The 21,588-nt window shown below is 43.3% G+C and overlaps 3 protein-coding genes across 3 annotated transcripts; 2 read left to right on the top strand and 1 right to left on the bottom strand.

The window, feature by feature from the left end:
- Window positions 1–138: 138 nt before the first annotated feature.
- On the top strand, window positions 139–11,498 carry O0I10_005133 (uncharacterized protein; the record flags this gene model as incomplete). Its single annotated transcript, XM_058485181.1, has 34 exons — window positions 139–804; window positions 866–1,124; window positions 1,183–1,348; window positions 1,407–1,573; window positions 1,636–1,778; window positions 1,842–2,377; window positions 2,432–2,646; window positions 2,703–2,817; window positions 2,884–3,001; window positions 3,052–3,289; window positions 3,347–3,471; window positions 3,532–3,593; window positions 3,647–3,896; window positions 3,953–4,049; window positions 4,110–4,256; window positions 4,315–4,382; window positions 4,444–4,536; window positions 4,591–5,712; window positions 5,768–6,727; window positions 6,782–7,925; window positions 7,984–8,225; window positions 8,286–8,976; window positions 9,031–9,236; window positions 9,294–9,374; window positions 9,427–9,498; window positions 9,558–9,872; window positions 9,931–10,194; window positions 10,252–10,382; window positions 10,439–10,478; window positions 10,541–10,711; window positions 10,768–10,860; window positions 10,936–11,176; window positions 11,231–11,358; window positions 11,421–11,498. 34 exons carry the CDS (start codon window positions 139–141, stop codon window positions 11,496–11,498), a joined length of 9,444 nt encoding a protein of 3,147 aa, XP_058344008.1.
- A 248-nt stretch (window positions 11,499–11,746) lies between these two features.
- O0I10_005132 (uncharacterized protein) lies at window positions 11,747–15,158 on the bottom strand (the record flags this gene model as incomplete). Its single annotated transcript, XM_058485180.1, has 8 exons — window positions 11,747–11,895; window positions 11,962–12,427; window positions 12,484–12,573; window positions 12,629–13,691; window positions 13,755–13,890; window positions 13,954–14,702; window positions 14,756–15,055; window positions 15,112–15,158. 8 exons carry the CDS (start codon window positions 15,156–15,158, stop codon window positions 11,747–11,749), a joined length of 3,000 nt encoding a protein of 999 aa, XP_058344007.1.
- A 3,063-nt stretch (window positions 15,159–18,221) lies between these two features.
- Window positions 18,222–19,808, top strand: O0I10_005131 (uncharacterized protein; the record flags this gene model as incomplete). The annotated part of the gene is made up of 2 exons (XM_058485179.1): window positions 18,222–18,363; window positions 18,442–19,808. The coding sequence occupies 2 exons, from the start codon at window positions 18,222–18,224 to the stop codon at window positions 19,806–19,808; spliced, it is 1,509 nt and encodes a 502-aa protein (XP_058344006.1).
- Window positions 19,809–21,588: the final 1,780 nt, after the last annotated feature.

Here is a 21,588-nt window from a genome sequence, read left to right as displayed (position 1 = left end):
GGAGAGTAAAATGGTCATTGTGTCATGATGTTCTTTGTTTGTATGTGGTGGTGGTGGGCTGCATAACTGGATCGAATAAAATGGGTCGCTGAGAATGATGCACTCCACTCAACCCTTTTGTATCCGCCCAATGTTCCAATGTCCAATCGTGAAATGACAACGCCAAGGCGAGGAAGACCTCCAGCACCACACAATCGCAACCGCCAACGTAGTATCACTCGCGATGAAAGTAGAAACCAGCAACAGCCGAGTCAATGGCAACAACAACAACAACAACACACGACAAGCTCGCAATCAACACCTTCTCAATCGCGCTACAACTCAAAAGGCAATGGTAGTGGTGGCCATCGAGGCAAGTTGATACCTTCGACTTCAGCAACACAAAGTGAACAGCAACAACAGAGTGGCACCAATGAATCGCCTCATGTCCTTCTACTACGACGTGTTCTCTTTGACGAGGATGACATGCAACGACGTACCGCAGCGACCCAACAACTCATCAAGTCACTCGAGGAATCTTTACACCATGGCGACCCTACACAAATGCAATACGAGGGTATGCAGTTAGTCGACATGTGTATCTTGAAGCAGCCCAACATACGGTCTATCTTGGACTTGAATCGACCTCATAGCAGTGGTCTCAAAGCGGCAGCTGTCAAACTTGTCTCGACCCTGGCACTATGCTCATGCAGACTCGATATTATTTTCGTATGGATCTTTGACTATTTGCAACGCTGGACAGATGGTGATGATACCAACAAGGCCAAAGAATTCAAAATATGGCTTTTACGTGCATTGCGTCAGGTACCTGTCATGGTCATTGCATGTTCCTGGATCCTATTTATCAACATTCCCTCTCTTTTAGACTATTGCAGATGCTTCCAATGATCCCTATTGCAATCGTCAATTGTATGATTTATCACCCAACATTGTCGCCAGTGTCATCATGTTCCTCGATGCAATGGATACATCCGATTACCTACCAGAAGTCTTGCAAGTCATTCAAGTCATCGCATCAAGCTGTCCTGTGGCATTCTCGGATAAATTTCAGGATATGATGGATTTACTTGTTGGATGGCACATTGATCCCCATTTATCCGATCAAAGGCGCAACATGATATGTGGTATGTTGAAAGAGGAAAGGGATAACTTCTTGTTGGCTTATTAAAAGGGAAAAAAAAGGACTCTACAAGGAATTGCACGTGTTTTGGCACAACAGACTCCCTTTTGCATTCGAGCTATTGCAACATTTCCTCAGCGACATGCACGGTGTCATTACAGCCATTGCCTCAGAAGATGATATGGAGAGTGCTCAATCCAAATGGAATGTATGTGAAGGCTTCTTTAGGTAAATGCATTTTCTTTTGTTTCCCATGCTTGGATGCTTTACTTAAAACCTGTTTTAGTTGTTTCCATGGGATGCTTCATGCCATTGTGCCATTGCTCTCAACACCCGAATTGCGAAAAGATCTGCATTTGGTGAATCCACTCTTTGATCAGCTGCGATTGAATACACTGGAGTTCTTGATGAAAGCGAGGGAGCTCTCACCAAGTGAAAGGTGGATGGAAAAATGTAAGTCATGAGCCATTACCCAAAGGAAACCATTCAGCTAAAGAAGAAATACGCGTACATAGCAAACCAAGTGCTCTTATCGCTATTTGCCTCAAAGTCACAGAACATACGGCATTATCAGTGGCAAGTGTACCAATACTTTGCATCACAAGCAGTCAAAGGGTTGAATTCCAATCAATTTGCGTATCTGAAAATGCTGATGAAGGTAATGTTTCGAGCCACGTGTATATACATTGTGCTTCCAGACTTATTGTATTATGTGACATAGCTTGTGGATGAATGGGGTGTGGGAATTGATCAAGCTATACTTCAAGATATTCTCAACGTCGACACATCGCCACTCTTTCATTTGCGAGCAAAGTATCGGCACGACAAACAATTGAATTCAGGCACCCTTGTTCTATTACGTTCTCTGTTACGGTTATGCGCCAATGACAGTAGTATATGCCTTGCAATGACGAATGGATACACCAGCTTCTTTTTGACTCAATTGGCAACCATCAACAACGCCTATCAAGGACAAATCAATGATGCTCTCGTGTTGCATAACACACAAGAGGAACTCAAGACGTTTGATGGCACTTTTCCGGTTGATGTTCAAGGACCCGACAATGCGAATGTGACGGATGCTGTGGTGGATGCCTTGTTTATTGCATACCTGCTTTTGGATGCTGCTGCTGTATGGCCATCTTCTCGACGACATCATTTGCTGGTGGTGTTGCAGCTATTGACGACATCGTGGAAATGCAAATGTAGCGATATCTTTGATGCCGGCCTGCAGGTGGTGATCGAGTTTTGCGCAAGGTATATATATGATTGACTCGGCATGATTTCAAATGACTCATTTTCTTCCCCTAGTTGCCATTTTCTTGTCGACAACCACGATGAGCTTGATTTGATCAGCAAACTCTTGTGCGACCTCTTTGATGCTTGGTCAATTGTCAATCTGCGGTCCCGACAATTGCTGTGTCGATTCCTTGGAGGTGTTGTGGATAATCTCAAGTCATTACCCGATAACATGTCTGCTATTGAACCGGTGCGTAATGTTGTCAAGCATATGCTGCAATCCACAAGTAAGTGCATGGATGCTTATTGAAAGCGTCGTATTGATTATGGGGGTTATTATTAGGCATGGAGAAGGATAAGGCTTTGAGAGGAGATATGATACGTTTGGCTACCAGCTTTTGTCAAGCATTTGGCTCAACTGATCTCGTGGACCCTGCTATACGATTTATGTGGCGTGGGTATGTATATATATATATATATGTGAGTGTGTCGATTCACAGTAGCTGATTTTAACATTGATTTAGCTTGGATGATCCATCTCCCAGCATTCACAAAGCAACAGCTGACCTTGTGGCAGTTCTCAATCCATTTATTCTCACTGATACGCCATTAACCGAGACTAAGGAGAAAAACGCATTAAAGGTAAATGATGGATGGTCTTCAAAAGATCATGGTACTCAAAACCAACATAGAATATCGTAATGGCTACTCCGCACACAGGCGCATTTCGTCCAACGCACTTTGAAATTGTAATGATCAATCTTGGGATGGCTGAATACCTCGTTGGACCTCATGCAGGAGGCACGATCAGAGCGCTGGAGAACCCCAAGGAACAACAAACACCTTTTGGATGGGCCGAACGACTATTTTACCATTGCGATTCACTCAAAAACATGCGCAACGTCTCGACTTCGCCTGAGCTGAAAAGACGTAGGTTATGTTGGCTGAACACGTGCTCTTGAACGCATGTCTTATATGTCGCAATAGAAATGGAGCGTATGATACCATCCATCAATGATTCAAAGCAGTTCTTATCTTATTGGGCCATGTGGGAGTCCACTCGATACTGTATCTTGTCAAGATTACGTACCCCATTCGGAGGACCCGAGCACGTAGGTTATTGTTGGCATGGCTATATACATATACATGGATCTAATCTATGTAAAAAATAGACATTGGCAGCGTTTGAGCGTATGCTATCGAATATGGTGTCCGTGGACATGAGCCAACTAAGGTAAAAGAGCTATTACCAATGGCAATACCTTATATTCACTCTCTTTAATATAGAGATGATGCTTCTTATCGGACAAAGCTGGGAAATCTGTTGCTATTACTCGATCGGTTGGAAGTTCAAATCTACAATGCATCGGATGGCTGTGCAACGAATGCTTTGCCTTCAGTGCCACGATCCAGTCTTGCCTTTTTCAGAACCAACAAAAAGACTTGCAGGGATTACTATGCAAGGATTCGACCCAAGATCATTCAAGGCGCACAAATGATGCACGATGACCATTTGCTGATCCGACACATTATTGAAGTGAGTAGTCGATCAAGCTTTTACGATTATCTGCTAACCTCTTATTCACATACTAGGCTTTGAAAGAACGTGAAGCAGGATTACAGGAAAATGCAGCGACGATGGATATCGTGGTTTGGTTCAGTGAGTTTAATAAGCTCATGTGTGAATTTGGTAGGTGGACATTTCCTTTAGATAGCTCACAAAAAGTATTGACTCGCTTCCTTTTATTAGTTGTTGCATGCATCCACGTGGCTGCGGGTGATTTGATCAATGGAATCCAATCTTGGTACCGAAGACTTGTTCGCAAGATATCACATTTGAGACCTTCTTTTCAAAACGACTGGACTTTTATTGGGTTGATTGGTCCTATTGCACAAGGTATGCTGTTTGAGAAGGATCTTAGTCAACTAGCAATGCGTTAAGACAGAAATTTTAGATCAATCGTCGCCCTCTGGAGATCCTTGCAGCGTCACCTGGTTTCAAGTGGGTGCTATGTTTGCTTCGGTAGGTTTGATTCTTGGCCTCTCTCTTCATCTCTAGTCTTCTGATTTTTAATTCCTTTCAGGGGCATCACGAGCAAGCACTCAAAGCACTCGAATCGATTCACGTATACATGAGCCGAGATGATTATGGTATTCTGGATACATTGGATAATCAGGTTAGTAAGACTTTGGTTTGCGGAATCATGATTTTAACTGTTCACTGTATATAGGCTCTTGATTATTATACGTACCTTGAAGATTACGAGGCGATCAAGCGTGTGTATGGTAGCAATGGATCCATGTTTAGCAAGATTCTTTCAAGAGAGTTGATGATGTTTGCATCCCGTGATACCGATCATGATGCCGAGCCCACATGTAGCTTGGAGGATCTCTACTCGTCTATGCGAACGCTCAATGTTACTGACAGTCTTCAATTGGGTCGTCTTGTGAATTTCCAAAATTGGTTGAGCAGCAACAATGAACACCATGTGGCAGACACCAAAGCAAAGATTGATCAGCTCTTAACATCACGTGCAAAGCTTTCATTGGAAGGACCATTGCCTGCAAAGTGCAGCATTCTCGAGATGGAACTTGCTCAACACAAAAGCATTCTTCAGGATTTGAACAACTACATCCAACAAGCACCGCACATCAAACCCGCCTATGATATCCAAGCAACAAAAGCGTGGGGTCTTATTTGCAGCTACCTTGGGCGATCAAATGCAGTGGATGATACCATCTCGGCTATTCATTTATATGCAGCGAGAGCGGCTCGTAAACAACACAACCTGGATATTGCACACAAATGGTTGAGCAGTATTTCGAATGTTGGTGATACCAATTATGAGATCTTGTATGAGAATGTCAAGGTGCTGCTTTTGAGGCATGAAAGTCAAGCCAACGTCGAAGCGATGGGGCAACTCAACAAATTGATCATCAACCTCGAATCAACAACAAACGACTGTGAGAAACAGCCATTATACAGCAAAGCATGTCTCGCTGCTGCCAAACTTCTCAAGGATGAGAGTGACAGTGGACGCGATGTTGAGTTATTGGTCAACCAGATTGATTCATCATTGACAACAACGCCTAGCACCGATATCGACAATAGCATTCAACGCATACAATCGCCTTCTGATGAAATCATCCATACTATGCTCAACAAATCAATCAATGATGCCACGACCTACAGCAAACCGTGGTTTGTGTATGCAACTCATTTCTACAAGCAAGGATGGAGGATACTGGATGATCTTGCACGTGGTGATGCTAGCGTCCCAATTGTGTCATGGGCCAAGAATCAATTCCGTCAATTGATGCCAAATGATGAAAATAATGTCCAAACCGAAAAGGTAAGATGATGCGTGTATGTCAATGGGCGGTTTGATTAACATGATACATATTTAGCATCTATTTGGATTGATTCAAAAGCATGCTGGATCCACCCATCTCAAGGATGAAACGGCTATCAATCGTGCGTTGGATCAGATTGTGCCTGACAACAAGGATCAAGTGCTGCCTATCCTGGAAAAGATGTATGCATCAATTGTCGATACCTTCCGGTCATCTGTCAGTGCCTATTTCCGATATCTTTCCTTGGATGAAGAGACTCATCAAGATAAGGATGATTCAGAGGGATCCACGTCCATGATTATCACCGCTACATTGAGGTTGCTACGTATGTTGGTCAAATACGGCGATCCATTGCAAGACGTATTCTTTGAGCATATTGAACGCGTGCGTATTGAACCATGGAAACGCATCATTCCTCAGCTTTTTGCAAGGTTGAATCACCCCGCTAGCGTTGTTCAGCAAGTGATCGGTAGATTGCTCACAAGAATATGCGACGAGTATCCCCGTGAGATCATTTATGATGTCATTGTCAGTTCATCCTCTTCCAAGACCAATCATGATACCAAACATGTCCTCGCACGTATCGCCAACCGTATGATGGATCACAATGAAGCTCTATGGACATCAACACAGCGCATGGCAGAGGAATTGGAAAAGATTACGGTGCTATGGGAGGAACGATGGTCGTACAAGATTGCATCCCTGGCCTTCAATGCAATGGAATTGTTGGCCAAGCTCGATCAAGAAGTGGCACGGTTGGAGAACAACAAAGACAACATGACGCAAGAACAAATTGAAAAGACATTCTTCGAGAGTTACGACAGCGTTACCAAATTTTTGGTTACTTCAATCGAGAAGTTGCTCAACACCACTATCCTCGCCACGACAACCAAGACGATTCACGAGCAATGGTTCATTGATACGTTTGGAAAACAAATCATGCAAGCCTATGAGTTATTGCAGAAGCCGAAATCGATAGCGACGTACCGAGAGGGATGGGACATGTTTATTCGAGTAAGTTATGCGTGTCTATACCAAGTTTCCATTGTTACTTATTTTTTATATTAGATCAATCGTGATCTCGTTATTGAAACGCACAAAGTCCGTATTTTGGAGCTTGAACACATTTCACCTTATCTTGCATCGTTACGCAATACCGAGATTTGTGTGCCTGGAGTATACGACATTGACAATCCTTGCTTTATCGACTCGTTTGGATCCAGCGTTGTGGTGCTACCAACCAAGACCAAACCAAAAAAGCTTGATCTTTGTGGCTCGGATGGCAAAAAGTACTCGTATCTTTTCAAGGGCATGGAGGATCTGCATTTGGACGAGCGTGTGATGCAATTACTTGATACCGTCAATGGCCTCTTGAGTGAAGACAAGGCTGCAGCTTCACGTGATCTCAAAACAAGAACCTATGCTGTGATTCCTCTAAGTGACCATTCGGGTATGATCCAGTGGGTGAATGATGCTACACCACTATTTGCTTTATACAAGCGATGGCAGCGTCGGGAGCAAACCGCCCATGCATTGATTACTGCTACCAATGATCGTAATGCTGCAGCTGCTCCACCTGAAGAACAACAACCTCCTCAGCGTCCTACCGAGATGTTTATGGCCAAGATTGAACGTGCGTTGCGTGCTGAAAACTTGCGAATGACAACGAATAGACGACATTGGCCAAAGCATATCCTTAAAAAGGTGTTTTTGGAACTTGTCAAAGAGACGCCAGGAGATTTACTCAGCAAGGAAATGTGGTGCTCCAGTGCAGATTCGGTGGAATGGTTGGAGAAGACGACTTCATTTAGTCGATCGTTGGCGGTCATGTCGGTGATTGGCTATATTATCGGATTGGGTGATCGTCACTTGGATAATATGATGGTGGATTATCATTCGGGCGAGATTATTCATATCGACTACAACGTTTGCTTTGAAAAGGGACGACAATTACGTGTACCTGAACTTGTGCCATTCCGCCTCACTCAAAACCTCTTCCATGCTCTTGGGGTTACGGGTGTTGATGGTGTTTTCCGCACAGCTGCCGAAGAGACGTTACGTGTGTTGAGAAAACACAAGGAGGTGCTCATGACATTACTTGATGCATTTGTCTATGATCCATTGGTCCACTGGGAAAACGATGCAGGTGAAACCGAAGAGCGACAAATGATGGAATTGCAAGCCAACTTGGGTCTTGTTGCTGCTCGTCTTGGTAGGTCTTTTGTTGATTCAGAGGGAGAGAGAGATGATGTACTTATATATAAGTATAGGTGATAAGAAACTTCAACATGAAGAATACGAGCAACAATTGCCAGGGATTATTTCGAGTATACAGCAACAACTTCAACAAGCCATGCAATCTGAACCACAAAACGTATTGGATGAGACAAGTGATGATGATGGCGAGGAAGAGGATGATGTCGATGTCGCCAAGAGAAACCTATTAGCACTCACGGACGATTGCAAAGCCTGGAATATGAAGCACAAGAATGCATTGTTATCATTGATCAAGGTATAATTCTTTATTGCTGTGGGATCATGTCATGATGCTAACATTGAGTAATTCAATCAGGGATCAATTGCTGAATCTCTCATGCAAAAATCATCATTGGATACCGACATGGTTGCAACGCTAGAGCAGCTGGATGATGTGGATCTTGCAAAACAACTCTCGTCATGGATCAATCAAAGAGATGGGATTTATCACCAATGTATGGAAGAATTGCTTGCCTACAAAAAGCTCGTCCGCCCTGTTGCTGGAAAGTTACTTGATCATCAAGATTCATGTCGAGTTTGGAATGCTTTGCAAGATCTCAGTACACATTCTTTTGCAAAGGAGAAAATGGCACATATCCAACAAGTCTTGCAACAAGGTCATATTTCTCGTACATTACAAGCCTTACAGAGTCGTGCATTCAACTTTGCTAGCCACATATCCCAAACCGCTGATAAGATCGACGAAAACATCCAAAGACTCGATCCGCTGGAAGACATTGCTGTGATGGAGATAGAGGAGGATGCTACTGCTCAGCTACAAGAGTCATTGCAAGAATCATTCATCGCATTGGATGGTGCGTTCCGAAGATTGGATGTTGACGGCGATGAAAATACCGAGGAAGCAAATGCACACTTGGATTTGTTACCAGTTACGCTGCAAAGGGTTGAATCTTGCTGTCATCTCGGAAGCTTTGGTCAATCAACTTATATCCGTGGACTACTTGTATTGTCAGCTGCATTGGAAGGCCATATGGATCTTCTTCAGAGTAAGTTTATTGCTTTAGGTTTTACTATGTGCTGTGACTAATACCATTGTACAGCGTGTCTTGGGGACCAGCTATCACCGTACGAGACAAATGCATTGAAATCAATTGTACCATGTGCAGCTGCGCTGTTTAAGGTGGAAGATACATGCATGACCATTTGTGGCACGATCCTCAAGCATCTCTTGGCTGGTGGCGATCAGGGGCAAATGGCGGTGTTTGAATTACAGAAGGCGTTAATGCAAGGCACTGACAACATCCAGGTAAGCCTAAAAACAATTCGGCATGTCAACAAAGAGATGTAGCTAATAATTGGATAGTCGAATGATCAAGCGAATGCCCTTTACAAATCCATAATGGCATCTTTTGAAGCGATCGATCACTTTTGTTCAGTGCTCAAGGTAAAGACAATGGTTGCTTTTGATGGTATGTTGCCTGACATTTTGGATATAGGATACGCCACTGGATATTTCTATCGAAGATATGGATATGGCACTGGATACGTATGCGAACAACAAGCGACAGGTGAGATATTAAAGGTGTATTATGGAAAGAAGTACACAATCCTCACGCGACCTCTATAGCTCGTTTTTTGCATTTTGGGAGAGTGTGTCAAGCATGTGCAAGGTCTTCCAACGCAAGGGTGGACATCCTATACCATATCTTCTTGGGCAATGACGTACAATGCTTCTGTTGCAATGCATGCCAAGCAGCTATCAAGCACTGTTACCAGTTCTCTATTCCTTCCTTTTATCTCTGCATTATTACAGTCAATGAGGCAGCAGCAGCTTGGTCGCCGTTCTGATGAGCAACAACTGGATACAGAGCAGCGCACGAAGATCTCTCATCGTATACAGCAAGTGGTTGTGGCTCATGCAAGCAAGCGTATGATGGATATTGTATGTTTACTTTGACCTTTGATCCATGTCTATATATATTCTAACAGAGTATCTTTAGGGCTATGATATAAAGGCTGGATACAATACTTGTTTGGATATCTACAAAAGCGACATTGATCGATTCCTCTGGTACAATGCTCCCTACTTGCAAAGCGAGCGGCCTTTGTTCCCCAACCAGTTGCCTGCACAAATGGCGGATGGCCCAGAGCGTCTTCATTACCTTGGTAACGGTTTACAAGCCTTGAATGATGCGTTGTCACAATATCAGGCACCAGCAGTACAGCAGCAATGGCAGCAATGTCATCGTGCCGAGCTCGAAAAGGTAAAAATGACAAGCTATAGTTTACAATGGTTGCGATTAACACATGGTATACGTTAGTGTGCAAACCTTATGGACTTTTACAACGCGATCAATCACTTGGAGAATTGCAGAGAAGGATACACCCAAGCAATGATTGTCAACGAGTACATCAACAACCAATTGCAGACATTGATGGCTAATCATACAACGTATGTGTATACGAATGGGAACATGCTATTTTAGATTTATTGACTCTTCCCAATAGCGAAAACGGGCCAGCAGCTATAGCGGATGAGACATCACAGGTAAATCATTACACCATTGTGTGCATCTATATGTATTGGTTATTAACATTAGCTTTAACCAGCCCATTCCATCCGAGTCCCTTGAGGAGATCCGTGCGGGATTATCAAAGGTCAATGAGCTACTCGCAACTCTTAAATCGCCTTTGGATGGAATCGTTTCTTTATTGGAATCAATCACGATTATCGAAGTTGATGACAACAATGAGCTGAAACCGATTCACCAGAATGCAAAGGTTTGTATGAGCACAATGGTTCTTGGCATGGATGTCTTACATGTACCGCTTTATAGGATACCCTGGATCAATATCATGCGATCAAATCGAGTCTAAAGAGTATAAGCAAAGCAAGGCATGGGGATAATGATTGGACGTATTCGAGTATGGTATGTAGTAGTAGCGTGATCAGTGACACAAAGGCAGCGTGAACTTATGCTATGTGTGTGTGTGCGTGTGTGTAGAGCAAAATGATCGCTGAGATGGGTGAAAGAATCCAAAACTTGTTTGCTGCTTTCCGTGCACTCGAAGAATTTGGATTGGAACGTCAAGGTGACGAGCAAAAACAGGCATCAGAGCCACATGAAGGAGGTCATACGACTAGTCAAGCTTTGGAGACAAGCAGCCTATCGAGCCCCGCAGGAGGTGAAAAGTCAAATCAACGCCGTTACTCGGATGCAGAAGCTGTTGATACCAACCATCAAGGTAGTTTAAGATTTCTTTTTTTTCATCATTCGCAATGCTCATCTTTCGTGTTAGAAACCGCCTATACGAGTGCAGCAACACAGCGACGCGATGCACAAGTACTTGGTATCATGAGAAGAGTGCGCTCCAAATTGGAAGGAAGGGACTTTGGCGTGCAACACAAAATGAGCGTGCATGAGCAGGTAAGGAACACGTGATCTTATAGAAGCGGAACTATCGAGGTATTAACTTTTTTGATATCAAGATTGCCAAAACAATTGAACAATCATTGTCAGTGGATAATCTTTGTGCCATGTATGAAGGCTGGACGAGTTGGGTATAAGCAAGATACGCGAGCAAGATGATATTACTTTTGACAACACACAATGAGGAGGAATGATGATGATGCCTATTCAACACACACACACACGATACGCGAGGCCACTACCCATGGATCTTGCAGACGTTGTCACATCCCATGAATCCTTACTGGAAAAGAAAAGGGAGATAGGATACATACATAGCACCTCCTATTCCGTTTTCGGAAGAACAAGCATTGCTGATGAATAAACGGATTATATTATCACAAGATCAATTTTCACACATGAGACTAGCTGATCGGATTTCTGTATTATCCAAAAAGTTAAGGTTTTGAAGGCGAGTGTATAGCTCGGGATGATGCTGGAAATGATATGCTCTTGATAACACTTGGAATGTAAGTACATGTTTGACGATCGATGCTAGTGACGATTTTACTTTAGTAAGGCCACTCTCTTTCATTTATGTACTCTGCTTGTTGAGCTTACCCATGGTGCGAAATTTGTTATAATTGACAAGCTGTGTAGTGAGTCTTGCGCGTAAAAAGCTGTCGTCGTCATCATCTTGATCGGGTGGCAGTGGTGATGGAGATGATGGCTGATGATGTGACAATGCGATGAAGTTGGGTAGTTCCGAATTGAATACAAGATCCGATAAATACAATCCAAGAAATGGAATACATCCACGATGATTGTTGGTGACATCCACACGACTTTTTGTAAGAACGCTTTCGACCGCTGATGATTCATCCATTTGTTGAATAGCTTGGCTCATTGCATGGCGTACGCTTTTCCAGTTTAAAAAAGGTTTGGCTAATTCCTTAAGTTCACCAAAGACCTGGAGCTCGTAATGGTCAAGTCGTTGCCACGTGCGTTCAAGACGAGAGACAGCGGGTGATTGAAGGCCCAACAAGATTTGCATCAAAGTACTGTAGTTGCGATGATGGAAGCATTTCTAAAAAGTGGCTCGAGTTAAAATGCAAGCTCTCCCATTTTGCTGATGACATTTACCAATGCAATACGAATATACTTTTCAATGACACGTATACGCGTTTCAAGTGATCGTGTTTGCACAATTTCGGATGTGATCCATTGACAGGTCTGAAAGTGGTATTAATAAAGGCTATGATGCGTATTCACTCTCCTCTATACTTGCCATGTTGAAATAGCTGATCATTTGTTCAACACCACATCCTTGTTGTTGTCGACGCCATAACTCGGATTCATCATCCAAAAACCTCTTTCCAGCGTTGCGATGCTGCTGTTGGTTCTTCCTCCATCTTAACTCGACAAGTTCATCCCATGTCACGTTTTGAAGCAGTTGTTGTTCAATGCAACAGAATTGCTGAGCAATGATTTCTGATCGATATTGTAATATAAATGGCTGATATGAATCGGGTGATCGATGATGCATTGGTGAAGGAGAGGGCGTTGAAGGAGGAGGTATGTGTAATAAGCATGTTGCAGGGTGAACCGATGATTGTGGATGTTTGAATTTGCTTTCATGTTGTCGTTGCTGTTCATGTAAAGGTCGTTTCCCGGTCCAGCACATGGATCCTCGTTGCTTTTGTATTTCATTCTCCTTTATCATTGAACATTGACAAGCCGCATCCATGTCATTTCCACGACTCGTTGTAGGATGGTGTAAGCCGTGCCGTATCGAGTTGTACATGGTGGGTACTGATCTTTTGATGGTCTTGAGACTGAAATTCATCTTGGCTGACCATGCATTGTTGCTGTTAACACTGCGATGAGATGTTGATGATAGCCTTCGTCGACGTGTCAAAAAAGGCAATGCTGGTGTGGATATGGAAGGTTTCAATTGTTGTGGCGGTGCAATACCAATGGCGCTATCTTTTCGTGAACCAGCACGTGATGTTGAATGCCAAGCATCATTACTACTGCTATGATACGAGGTATCCGAGCGTTGCGTTGGAAACGGTATCCCTGACGACTGTGTTGTGAGCGAGTCAAGATTGGATAAGGAGGATCGTACTGATAAATCGCCATGTCTGTTTGCGTTATTGTATAGCTTGCGTTGTCGTTTGAATAAACTTCTCAAGTTGTTGATGATTCGTGAGTCTCGTGGTGAATTGACAATGGCTGGATGCGTACGTAGTTGGGATAAAAAGGTGGATAGCATGAAACGCAATGTGCGGGAAGTGCCGAAATCGTGTTGCCAATAATGGATCATCCAGTATCGGATCACTACAAATGTGCTGTATTGCATAATGAGCGTGCGTGTATTGGGTTTTAACACGTGTTGCATGCAGCAGCGTTACCGAATTCGAACCAAAAGATGATCATCTGTGCTTTGAAGAAGAGCCCATCGAAATCTCAGAATCAATAGCTTGCATAGTTTGATATGCGTCAAGAATTGTCGATATGTCAAGAAAAAATCCATCATGAACTCTGAATCTAGTAGTATCCATGGCAAAGTCAGCCATCATAAAAAGCACAGCCATCCTCATTGTATCTTACCCATCTCGGATGTAAGCTTTTCAACTAGTTTTTCTGCCGTAGCTGATGTCATGATATGGTCTTTATCATTGCGTCGACTAAACATGACGAATTGGCTGGAGTTGTTTGCAAGCAAATCAAACACGTGCGGATCATTCTCAATGGGTGGTGTCGGTGGTCGTTGTAATGTTGTCTCATTATCATCTTCTGCATTCAAGGATGGCGTTTCTCGTGCTGTAGAATCCTCTACGCCCACCCATCCAAGGGATACATGTTCATGATCAGGTTGATTGGCAACAGCAATGATGGCAGATACAATTCCTTTTGCTTTGTCGTCATGATGATGATAACGATTGTTGTGTATGGGTGTAGATGATCGACGACGTGAAAAGGAGGAAGCAGGAGTGAGTGTTTGTCGCCTAGTAAACATTTTTGAGAGTTTACTTGATACCGATGTTGCTGAAGTAGGGGTTGATGATGAATCGAGTGGCGACGAACAAGGTGCAGCAGCAGCAGCAGGAGCAGGAGGAGGAGGAGCAGAAGGAGAAGAACGAGGAGGAGGAGAAGGGAAGCAAGATAAGGAAAGTTGACTTGGGCGTTTTGTTGGTTTGGATAACTTTGGTGGATACACAACGGCAACATCAGTGTCTGATTTAGGAGAAGGAGTTGTTGTGGTGGCGGTGATTGCTTGCTGTTGCTGCTGCAGAACACAAGAAGGAGTAGGAGATGGAATCGAGACATCTGCATGAACATCCCGTGATAAACATGTACTACCATATCCCCATTAGCCTCTCTTGTCAATAGGTGAAGCTACTCTACTTACCTGATATTATGATCACATTGAGTATTCGATGTAGTAAGTCTCCACCCATAGATCGTAGCAAGTCGTACACATTCCTTATTGCCGGATCCACAATAGGATGAACTATGACGACGCCGTGGCACTTTGCTCAATGAAGGACAAGATATCGTTGGATGATCAAGCGTGAATGAAACCACAGGTGTTGTTGGTGCCGATGCGTCGCTATACTGATGCAATTCGTCCTTGCATTCCAATGGCAATGGCGTCCCATTGACAGGTACTCGTTTGGTCTTTAGATCGCCGAGTGATTTCGAACGTCTCCTGGAAATAGGAAGAAAGTGAATAAAAAGGAAAATGAATTGAGCACCTTGATATACTTTAGCTGAAACGCCGCTGGTGGTGTCGTGGATGCTATTGTGGACATGATGTTATGGCTGTGGTTGTTCCACAAGGAGGAAAGCAAAGTGGTTGTGAATGTTGCGTTGACAGCGTTGAGAGGAAAGAGAAGGGTCCTGCAGTAAAAAGATAGCTGCAAGTGGTGATCATGTCAAGCGGAAGGGTGCACAAAAATGGGCAAGAGTGGAAACGATGCACTGCTGCACGCACGATGTGCACACGATAATACAGTGCTACTTACATACATACATACAGCACTCTTGCTTGTCGACCAACAAGACCATGACGATGGTGGAATGACTATCTCCTTGGTACCTTCATCCCTTGACACCGTGTTCACAAATTGTGAATAGAACCACACACTTTCTTTTTGACTCCATGACAGCGTCGTGCCATTCCACATACCCCACAAAAAAACATGCGTGTGCGTGTGTGAGTGTGAGCGTGTGATTGATATACAATAATTATCCCATTTTTGCCACCCATCATACTATATCTTCACAACCTCCTCGTTTTTGCCATATTGTTATTAATCAATTTATTCTACAACTTGTATGATCGTTAAGCTTGTAAATGCTAAGGACCTAGTTTAAAGCTTGTTACATAGGCGCATATACGAAGATGCATTAACATCATGATACAAGAAAACGGGTCGTGGCTACAATGGGGGTGGTATCCAGGGATTTGGACATGGTTAGTTAAGCATATATGCTTGCTTACCCCTTTCCTCCTTTCATCCATGGAATCAGGTCATCAAACTTTGAAAGGATCCCATTCTCATACTCTGAAAAAGGAGATAATCAAAAATAGCAAGAGCTCGTTTCGTGCGGAGACAATCTTTGTTTGCTGCATGTTAACAGGAAGGCGTTTCTTCTTCCCGGATGAAGAATGACGCTATGTACCATCATCACCGTGCGTGCTTGGAGTATCGTGAATAAGAGGTAATAAACATGTACGTGATCACTTCTCCTTTCCTATATATCCATTTTGCAATATACATTTATTCTATCGTCTTTTCTTGTTGACGTTTATTCACTCGGTGATGTTCAAAGTCGATTAAATATTACATACGTTAAAGACCGATAGACAAAACAAAGTTGTACCAAGATGTCTAAAGATAATGAGCTATTACGGATTGTGTTTCCAAACACCAATGTCATCATGCAAGGTCTGTTACACGTTGCATGCGAGAGCTGCAAGGAGAGCACGTGTATAAAAAGCATGTACAGGACACTGCGTCTCTTGGCTAATGTTCATTTGTGTGGAACACTTTTACTTGTCGCGGACGGACATCTCGGTAGTCTCGATGATGATGAATGCTATCTCTCTCTCAATCCAATTGTATGGGCGCATGGTTGTGGAGAGCAACTTCCAGATTTTTCTTAACTGCAAGCCCATAGAAAGCGTTGCCTAGGAAGGAAGGGAATGCATCATTCTTTGAGATCCATCTTCAGTGATATCATTATTGCGTTGGAACGGGTGATGATTCCTATAGATGCAGAATGCTGTATGTAATGAGACATCATGATCATAATGATTCTCGACTTTGCAACATGACATGAGCAATACATGCATCATCCTTTAAGCAAACAGAAAGCTGCTGATAGTGTAAATGTTTATGATGCAGAGTCCATCAAGCCGGTAACCTAAATCAGATTTCACCGGCATACACGCTCAAGCAACATCCCATTCATATGTTCCAATGCATGCTTCTATATTGTCGAGAACAAAATACCAGTGGAAAGATGTGAGGTTGCACGTGATCTTTAAGGGGTTCATTCTCTAAAGGACGGTGAGATTGACCATCCTTATTGCTCAACTTTTGGATCTTTGGTAACCTTTGTTTCAAATGGGATCATTGTCTTGTGGAGCACTTTGATAATAAAGGCTCCGATTTAGATCGATGCTTCGTCAAAGAGCACCAGCTGCATATTGCATAGCAAGCATTGGGGAGCTGTGAGTGCCTTTAAAATGTAGAAGGGGACGTCTATTAGGTGCACATTGACTTTGGTGCAAAGGGATGGTTCACCTTGTAATGTAACTTGTAGTAGTAGTAAACGTTGTTGTTGATATGTAAAATGTTCATCGTAACGATACAACTCGCGCATCCATCTTCGTCGTCAACATGGTCCATTTTCTGTGCCTATTTCCTCTTTTTCTTTATTGCTGACGATTGGTGGGAAAATTAATAAACGTTGAACGGCAGGTCTTTATGCTGCTGCTGTTATTAAAAATTGCCAATCTAAAGTGGTACAATGAAATGCAAACAACAACGACCCGATGAAATGCATGACAAAAGTCGAGAACACCAGCAGCAACTCGCTTTGGAACACAGTTTGAGACATTGCCTTGCGTACTTGAAAAGTATATTAGATCTCAGTGTTGCTGTTGTTGATGGCTTCATACGCACACGCTTTGAGTCAAAGTGCTATTGCACCCCATACAACAAAGATCTAATTATGCAAGACACTTCTTTTTGAAAATGGCGGGCGGGTGCGTACGTGTATTTTAAGGAAAAGAATGAAAGGGAAGATGTAGGGAGGTAAGTAAGCAGCTCATGAACGTTTTTTTTAGCACTTGATTACGCTAATGAACCTAGTTCCGATCGTAGGGCGGGTCTATGAGGTCGATTTTCTGCCAAAAAGAGAGCTCCTTGAATGTAGATATCCTTTGCATAATGATACCATCCAATACAAGATGACTATGAATGAGCATAGGGTGAAAGAAGTATGATATGAAATAGCCTGGGATTATGCAATGATGGCTGAGCAGAATAGGAGGGTGTGGATGGATCTACAAAGCGTTCATTTTCTGAAGCAACGACTTCATTAAAGTTTGTGCAACGTGGCAAAAAGTCTTTTTGGCTCATTCGCCCCTTGCATCCTTGTTTCCTTTTCCTCTTTCTTGCATCGTCTCTTCTTTACTCGACTTTTTGTGTGCTCCACTCGCACTGGGCAACCCCATTTTCCAATCCTTTTATTTTGCTATACGAGCAAACAGATCCCCAAGCCATTCTTTTTTTATTGTACCTTGTCTTTGAAGGACCCCGCAACTTTCCCTTTCTCTCTCTCTACTACTCAATTGACCCGTGATGCAGGACACATCAACTGTTGCCATTGTCGCCATGTTGGCCTCGATGGCTGCTGTGACGAACCAGGCGTACGCTAGCCCTTGGGTTCCAGATTTAATGATTCGGGCTGAGCCCTCTGATGAATCCAGCGCCAAACCTGAAGGTGAGTATTATAAAGTACAAACACCTCCCCCCAACAATAAGCATACCTTGTTCCCCAACTAATCAATACCGTTCATAGAAACAAAAAAGGATGAATCCAAGAAAGAAGAACCCACTTCATCTGAAAAGAAGAATGATCAATCACCTTCATCCAAAGCGGACGATAAGCCAACATCTTTTGCCAACGCCAAACCTACCAGCAGCAGTGAACCAAAAGATAAATCGTCTTCAGAGAAAAAGCCTGAGCCAACTTCATCTTCTAAAAAGGCTGAACCAACATCGAGTAAGAAGGATGACAAGAGCAGCTCCTCCAAGGATAATTCATCATCGACTTCATCGCATCATGGCTTTGTTGCCCCATCCACCGAGACACCTAGCAGCAGTGGTAGCAGTACTGGTTCATCAGCTTCGAGTAGCAGCTCATCTGGTTTTGTCGAATCTGGCAACAAACAAAGTGAATCTTCGGGTATGTCAGGTGGTGCCGTTGCTGGTGTAGTCATCGCTGTACTCGTGGGTGTAGCTGCTATTGCTGGATTTGTAATCCTTCGTAAACGACGTGCTCAAGCTGCTCGAAATCGTGCTCAACTCAAACCTGATCCATTCACTATGGGCTTTGGTAGCCATGACCCACCACCACCCCACACGGCTTATAACATGGCAAGCACCACACCCTCTCCCATGATCCAAATGCCCACATTAGGTGCTGGTGCTGCCGTTGGTGCTGGTGCTGCAGCTGGTGCTTATGCTGCTACTCACAACAATGACAACAATTATGGCGCTCAATTGCATGATGCACCTTATGGCGGCACTCAATTACAGGATAACAGCCCAAGCTATAGCGCATACAACACTCAACAACCTTATACTCAGGACCCAGCAGCATATAACAACAACATGCAAGATTATAACAACACCGGCATGCAACAACAACAACCAGCAACATACGATTATGGCAACACTGCACCTGCTCTTTCTGTAAATCAAGCTGCTCCTGGTACAGCTGTATCTGATGCTCCTCCTAGTCTCAGCCCAATTCCATCTCATACGGATGCATTCTCACCTGCCATGGCAACCACTGCCGCCGCCGGAGTTGCTACTGCTGCTGCTGCTGCCACAACAACAACAGCTCCATCCACTTCACCCATGACAACACCAGCAACACCAGCAACAGTTCAGCCATCTAATAACTCTTTGGGTGTCTTCACTGTGATTTCGACGTATACACCAACACTCAGTGATGAGTTGGATATTCAACCTGGAGATCAAGTTGAAGTGCTTGTTGAATACGATGATGGATGGTGTCAAGGTGTCAACTTGTCGCGTGGTGGTACCAAGGGCGTTTTTCCACGCCACTGTTGTAACGAACAAGCTACCTCCAGCGGCAACGAACAATCCATGAAGCGTGTCAGCTCGATGATCGTTGATCAACAACAGCCACAGCAGTAAAAAACCTTCTCTTTCCCTTACATGTTATACTAGATTTTCTCGTACTCGCTATTTATTATCAACCACCCATCCTATCACCATTTACTCCCGCTCACCAGCATACATTCTTGTACCTTGTGCTTACAACGTATCCTTTGTTTCGCCCACCATCCCCTTTTGTTTCCATTCGATCTCTTTTTCTTATTCTTACATATCTTGTTTCTTTAACGAATACACATTGCACTTTTTTATACACGAAAATAGCTGATATGGGTATACAATGAAGGAACCGAATGCTTTCCAACAGCTTTCTCGGCTATTCTCAAGCTTCGTCTCTGTTGATATTATCGTTGAAGCGTGGATTGTGTGCAGTCGTGTAGGTATGCTGTAAAGGAGTGCAAAGTAAAAATGGCCACGATAGGCAAGGCTAGCGACGAGGTCTTGATGGAAACAAGAGTCTTTTAGCCCCTACACTCAAAGTCTCACACTCGCTTTTTGTACCATGATATCTCAATAAAGTTTATTTATTGGGGAGTACTATTCGTTGATGATATGTGTGTGTGCAAATAATCGGTAAGATATTTAACAATGAGCAAGTACGATCGTTAGAGTGAATGTTGACGAGGCAATGATGAACCATTATTATGATGAGGGAGGGTGATCGTTTTCCTTAACCGCTTTTACGCAACGCATCCAACCCATCATCTAGCTCCTCCTTTGCTGCAGCTCCAAGCCCATAGTTAGCGGACAATAACATGACTTCAAGCTTTCGGCGTAATGCTGATGGTGTATTCTGCAGCCGGTTGAACGATAACATACGCCGCTTGGATACATGACGGGATCCATGGCAACTTCCGATAATGTGAGTGTGAGGGCACATCATGTCGTTTGAGTGACAATCTTTTTCAATTCAGCCATAGTTGTTGTTTCTCCCTCCTTGCCCTATTGTTATAACTTGGTCATTGCGATTGAGCTTTAAATGTTTGGTTTTATAGCGATACTCACCTCGTCATTATTGCCTCGGCTTATATCAGTGGATGCCATGCTCTACCTATTGTGCGCCATGTCATCAAGGTCGCGCTCCTTCACTGGAAAGTCTTGTGGTGCAGCTTTCAATTCATTGATGAATGCCTTGATTCGTCTTCTGACATCGGACTTTGCACTACCATGAATGAAAAAGTAAGAGTTTGAATAATCACATCAAGAATTAAGCTCACCAGTTACATGCCATGCATATCATTTGCATCACCTGACCTTTGTCTAATGCCGATAGATTTGGATTCCTATGGAAGCCGTCAAATCACCACCATGGGAGTTGGGTTGGTTCCCCTGCTATTTGCGCCATGTCAATTTCAGCACTCGACGTAGACCATGGCACCAAAATCAACTTTCGGAAAGATAGCTATATCGAAAGTAACAACGTAGCGTGTATGAGTAGTGACCCATCAAGCAACATGATCATGCTTTACCTCGTTGCAAGAATACAACATCGCAATACAATGACAATGAGAGTAGGATAAAAATAAAGCACTATGAAAGACCACAAAAGATCAGCACTTCATCTCCACAAAGCTTGTAAGAAATGGAATACGTACAAACCTTAGAAATTTGACCTTGTAAGCAATCAGAGAAGTGGAAAGAGATGTGTGGGAGTATGGTGGGCGGCGACAACAACCTTTTATTGTGCATAGTGGGCGTGGGTATTGTCTATTAGGGATGATGCATTGATAAATTGATGCGTGAGCTGATAAAGTGAGGGGACGCATGTACCAGGAATAAGTGTGAGGAGCCTAGTGCAATG

Source organism: Lichtheimia ornata, assembly GCF_029851405.1.
Source record: "Lichtheimia ornata isolate CBS 291.66 chromosome Unknown scaffold00020, whole genome shotgun sequence".
NCBI classification, from domain to species: Eukaryota; Fungi; Mucoromycota; class Mucoromycetes; order Mucorales; family Lichtheimiaceae; genus Lichtheimia; species Lichtheimia ornata.
This window is presented reverse-complemented; position numbering and strand designations above follow the sequence as displayed.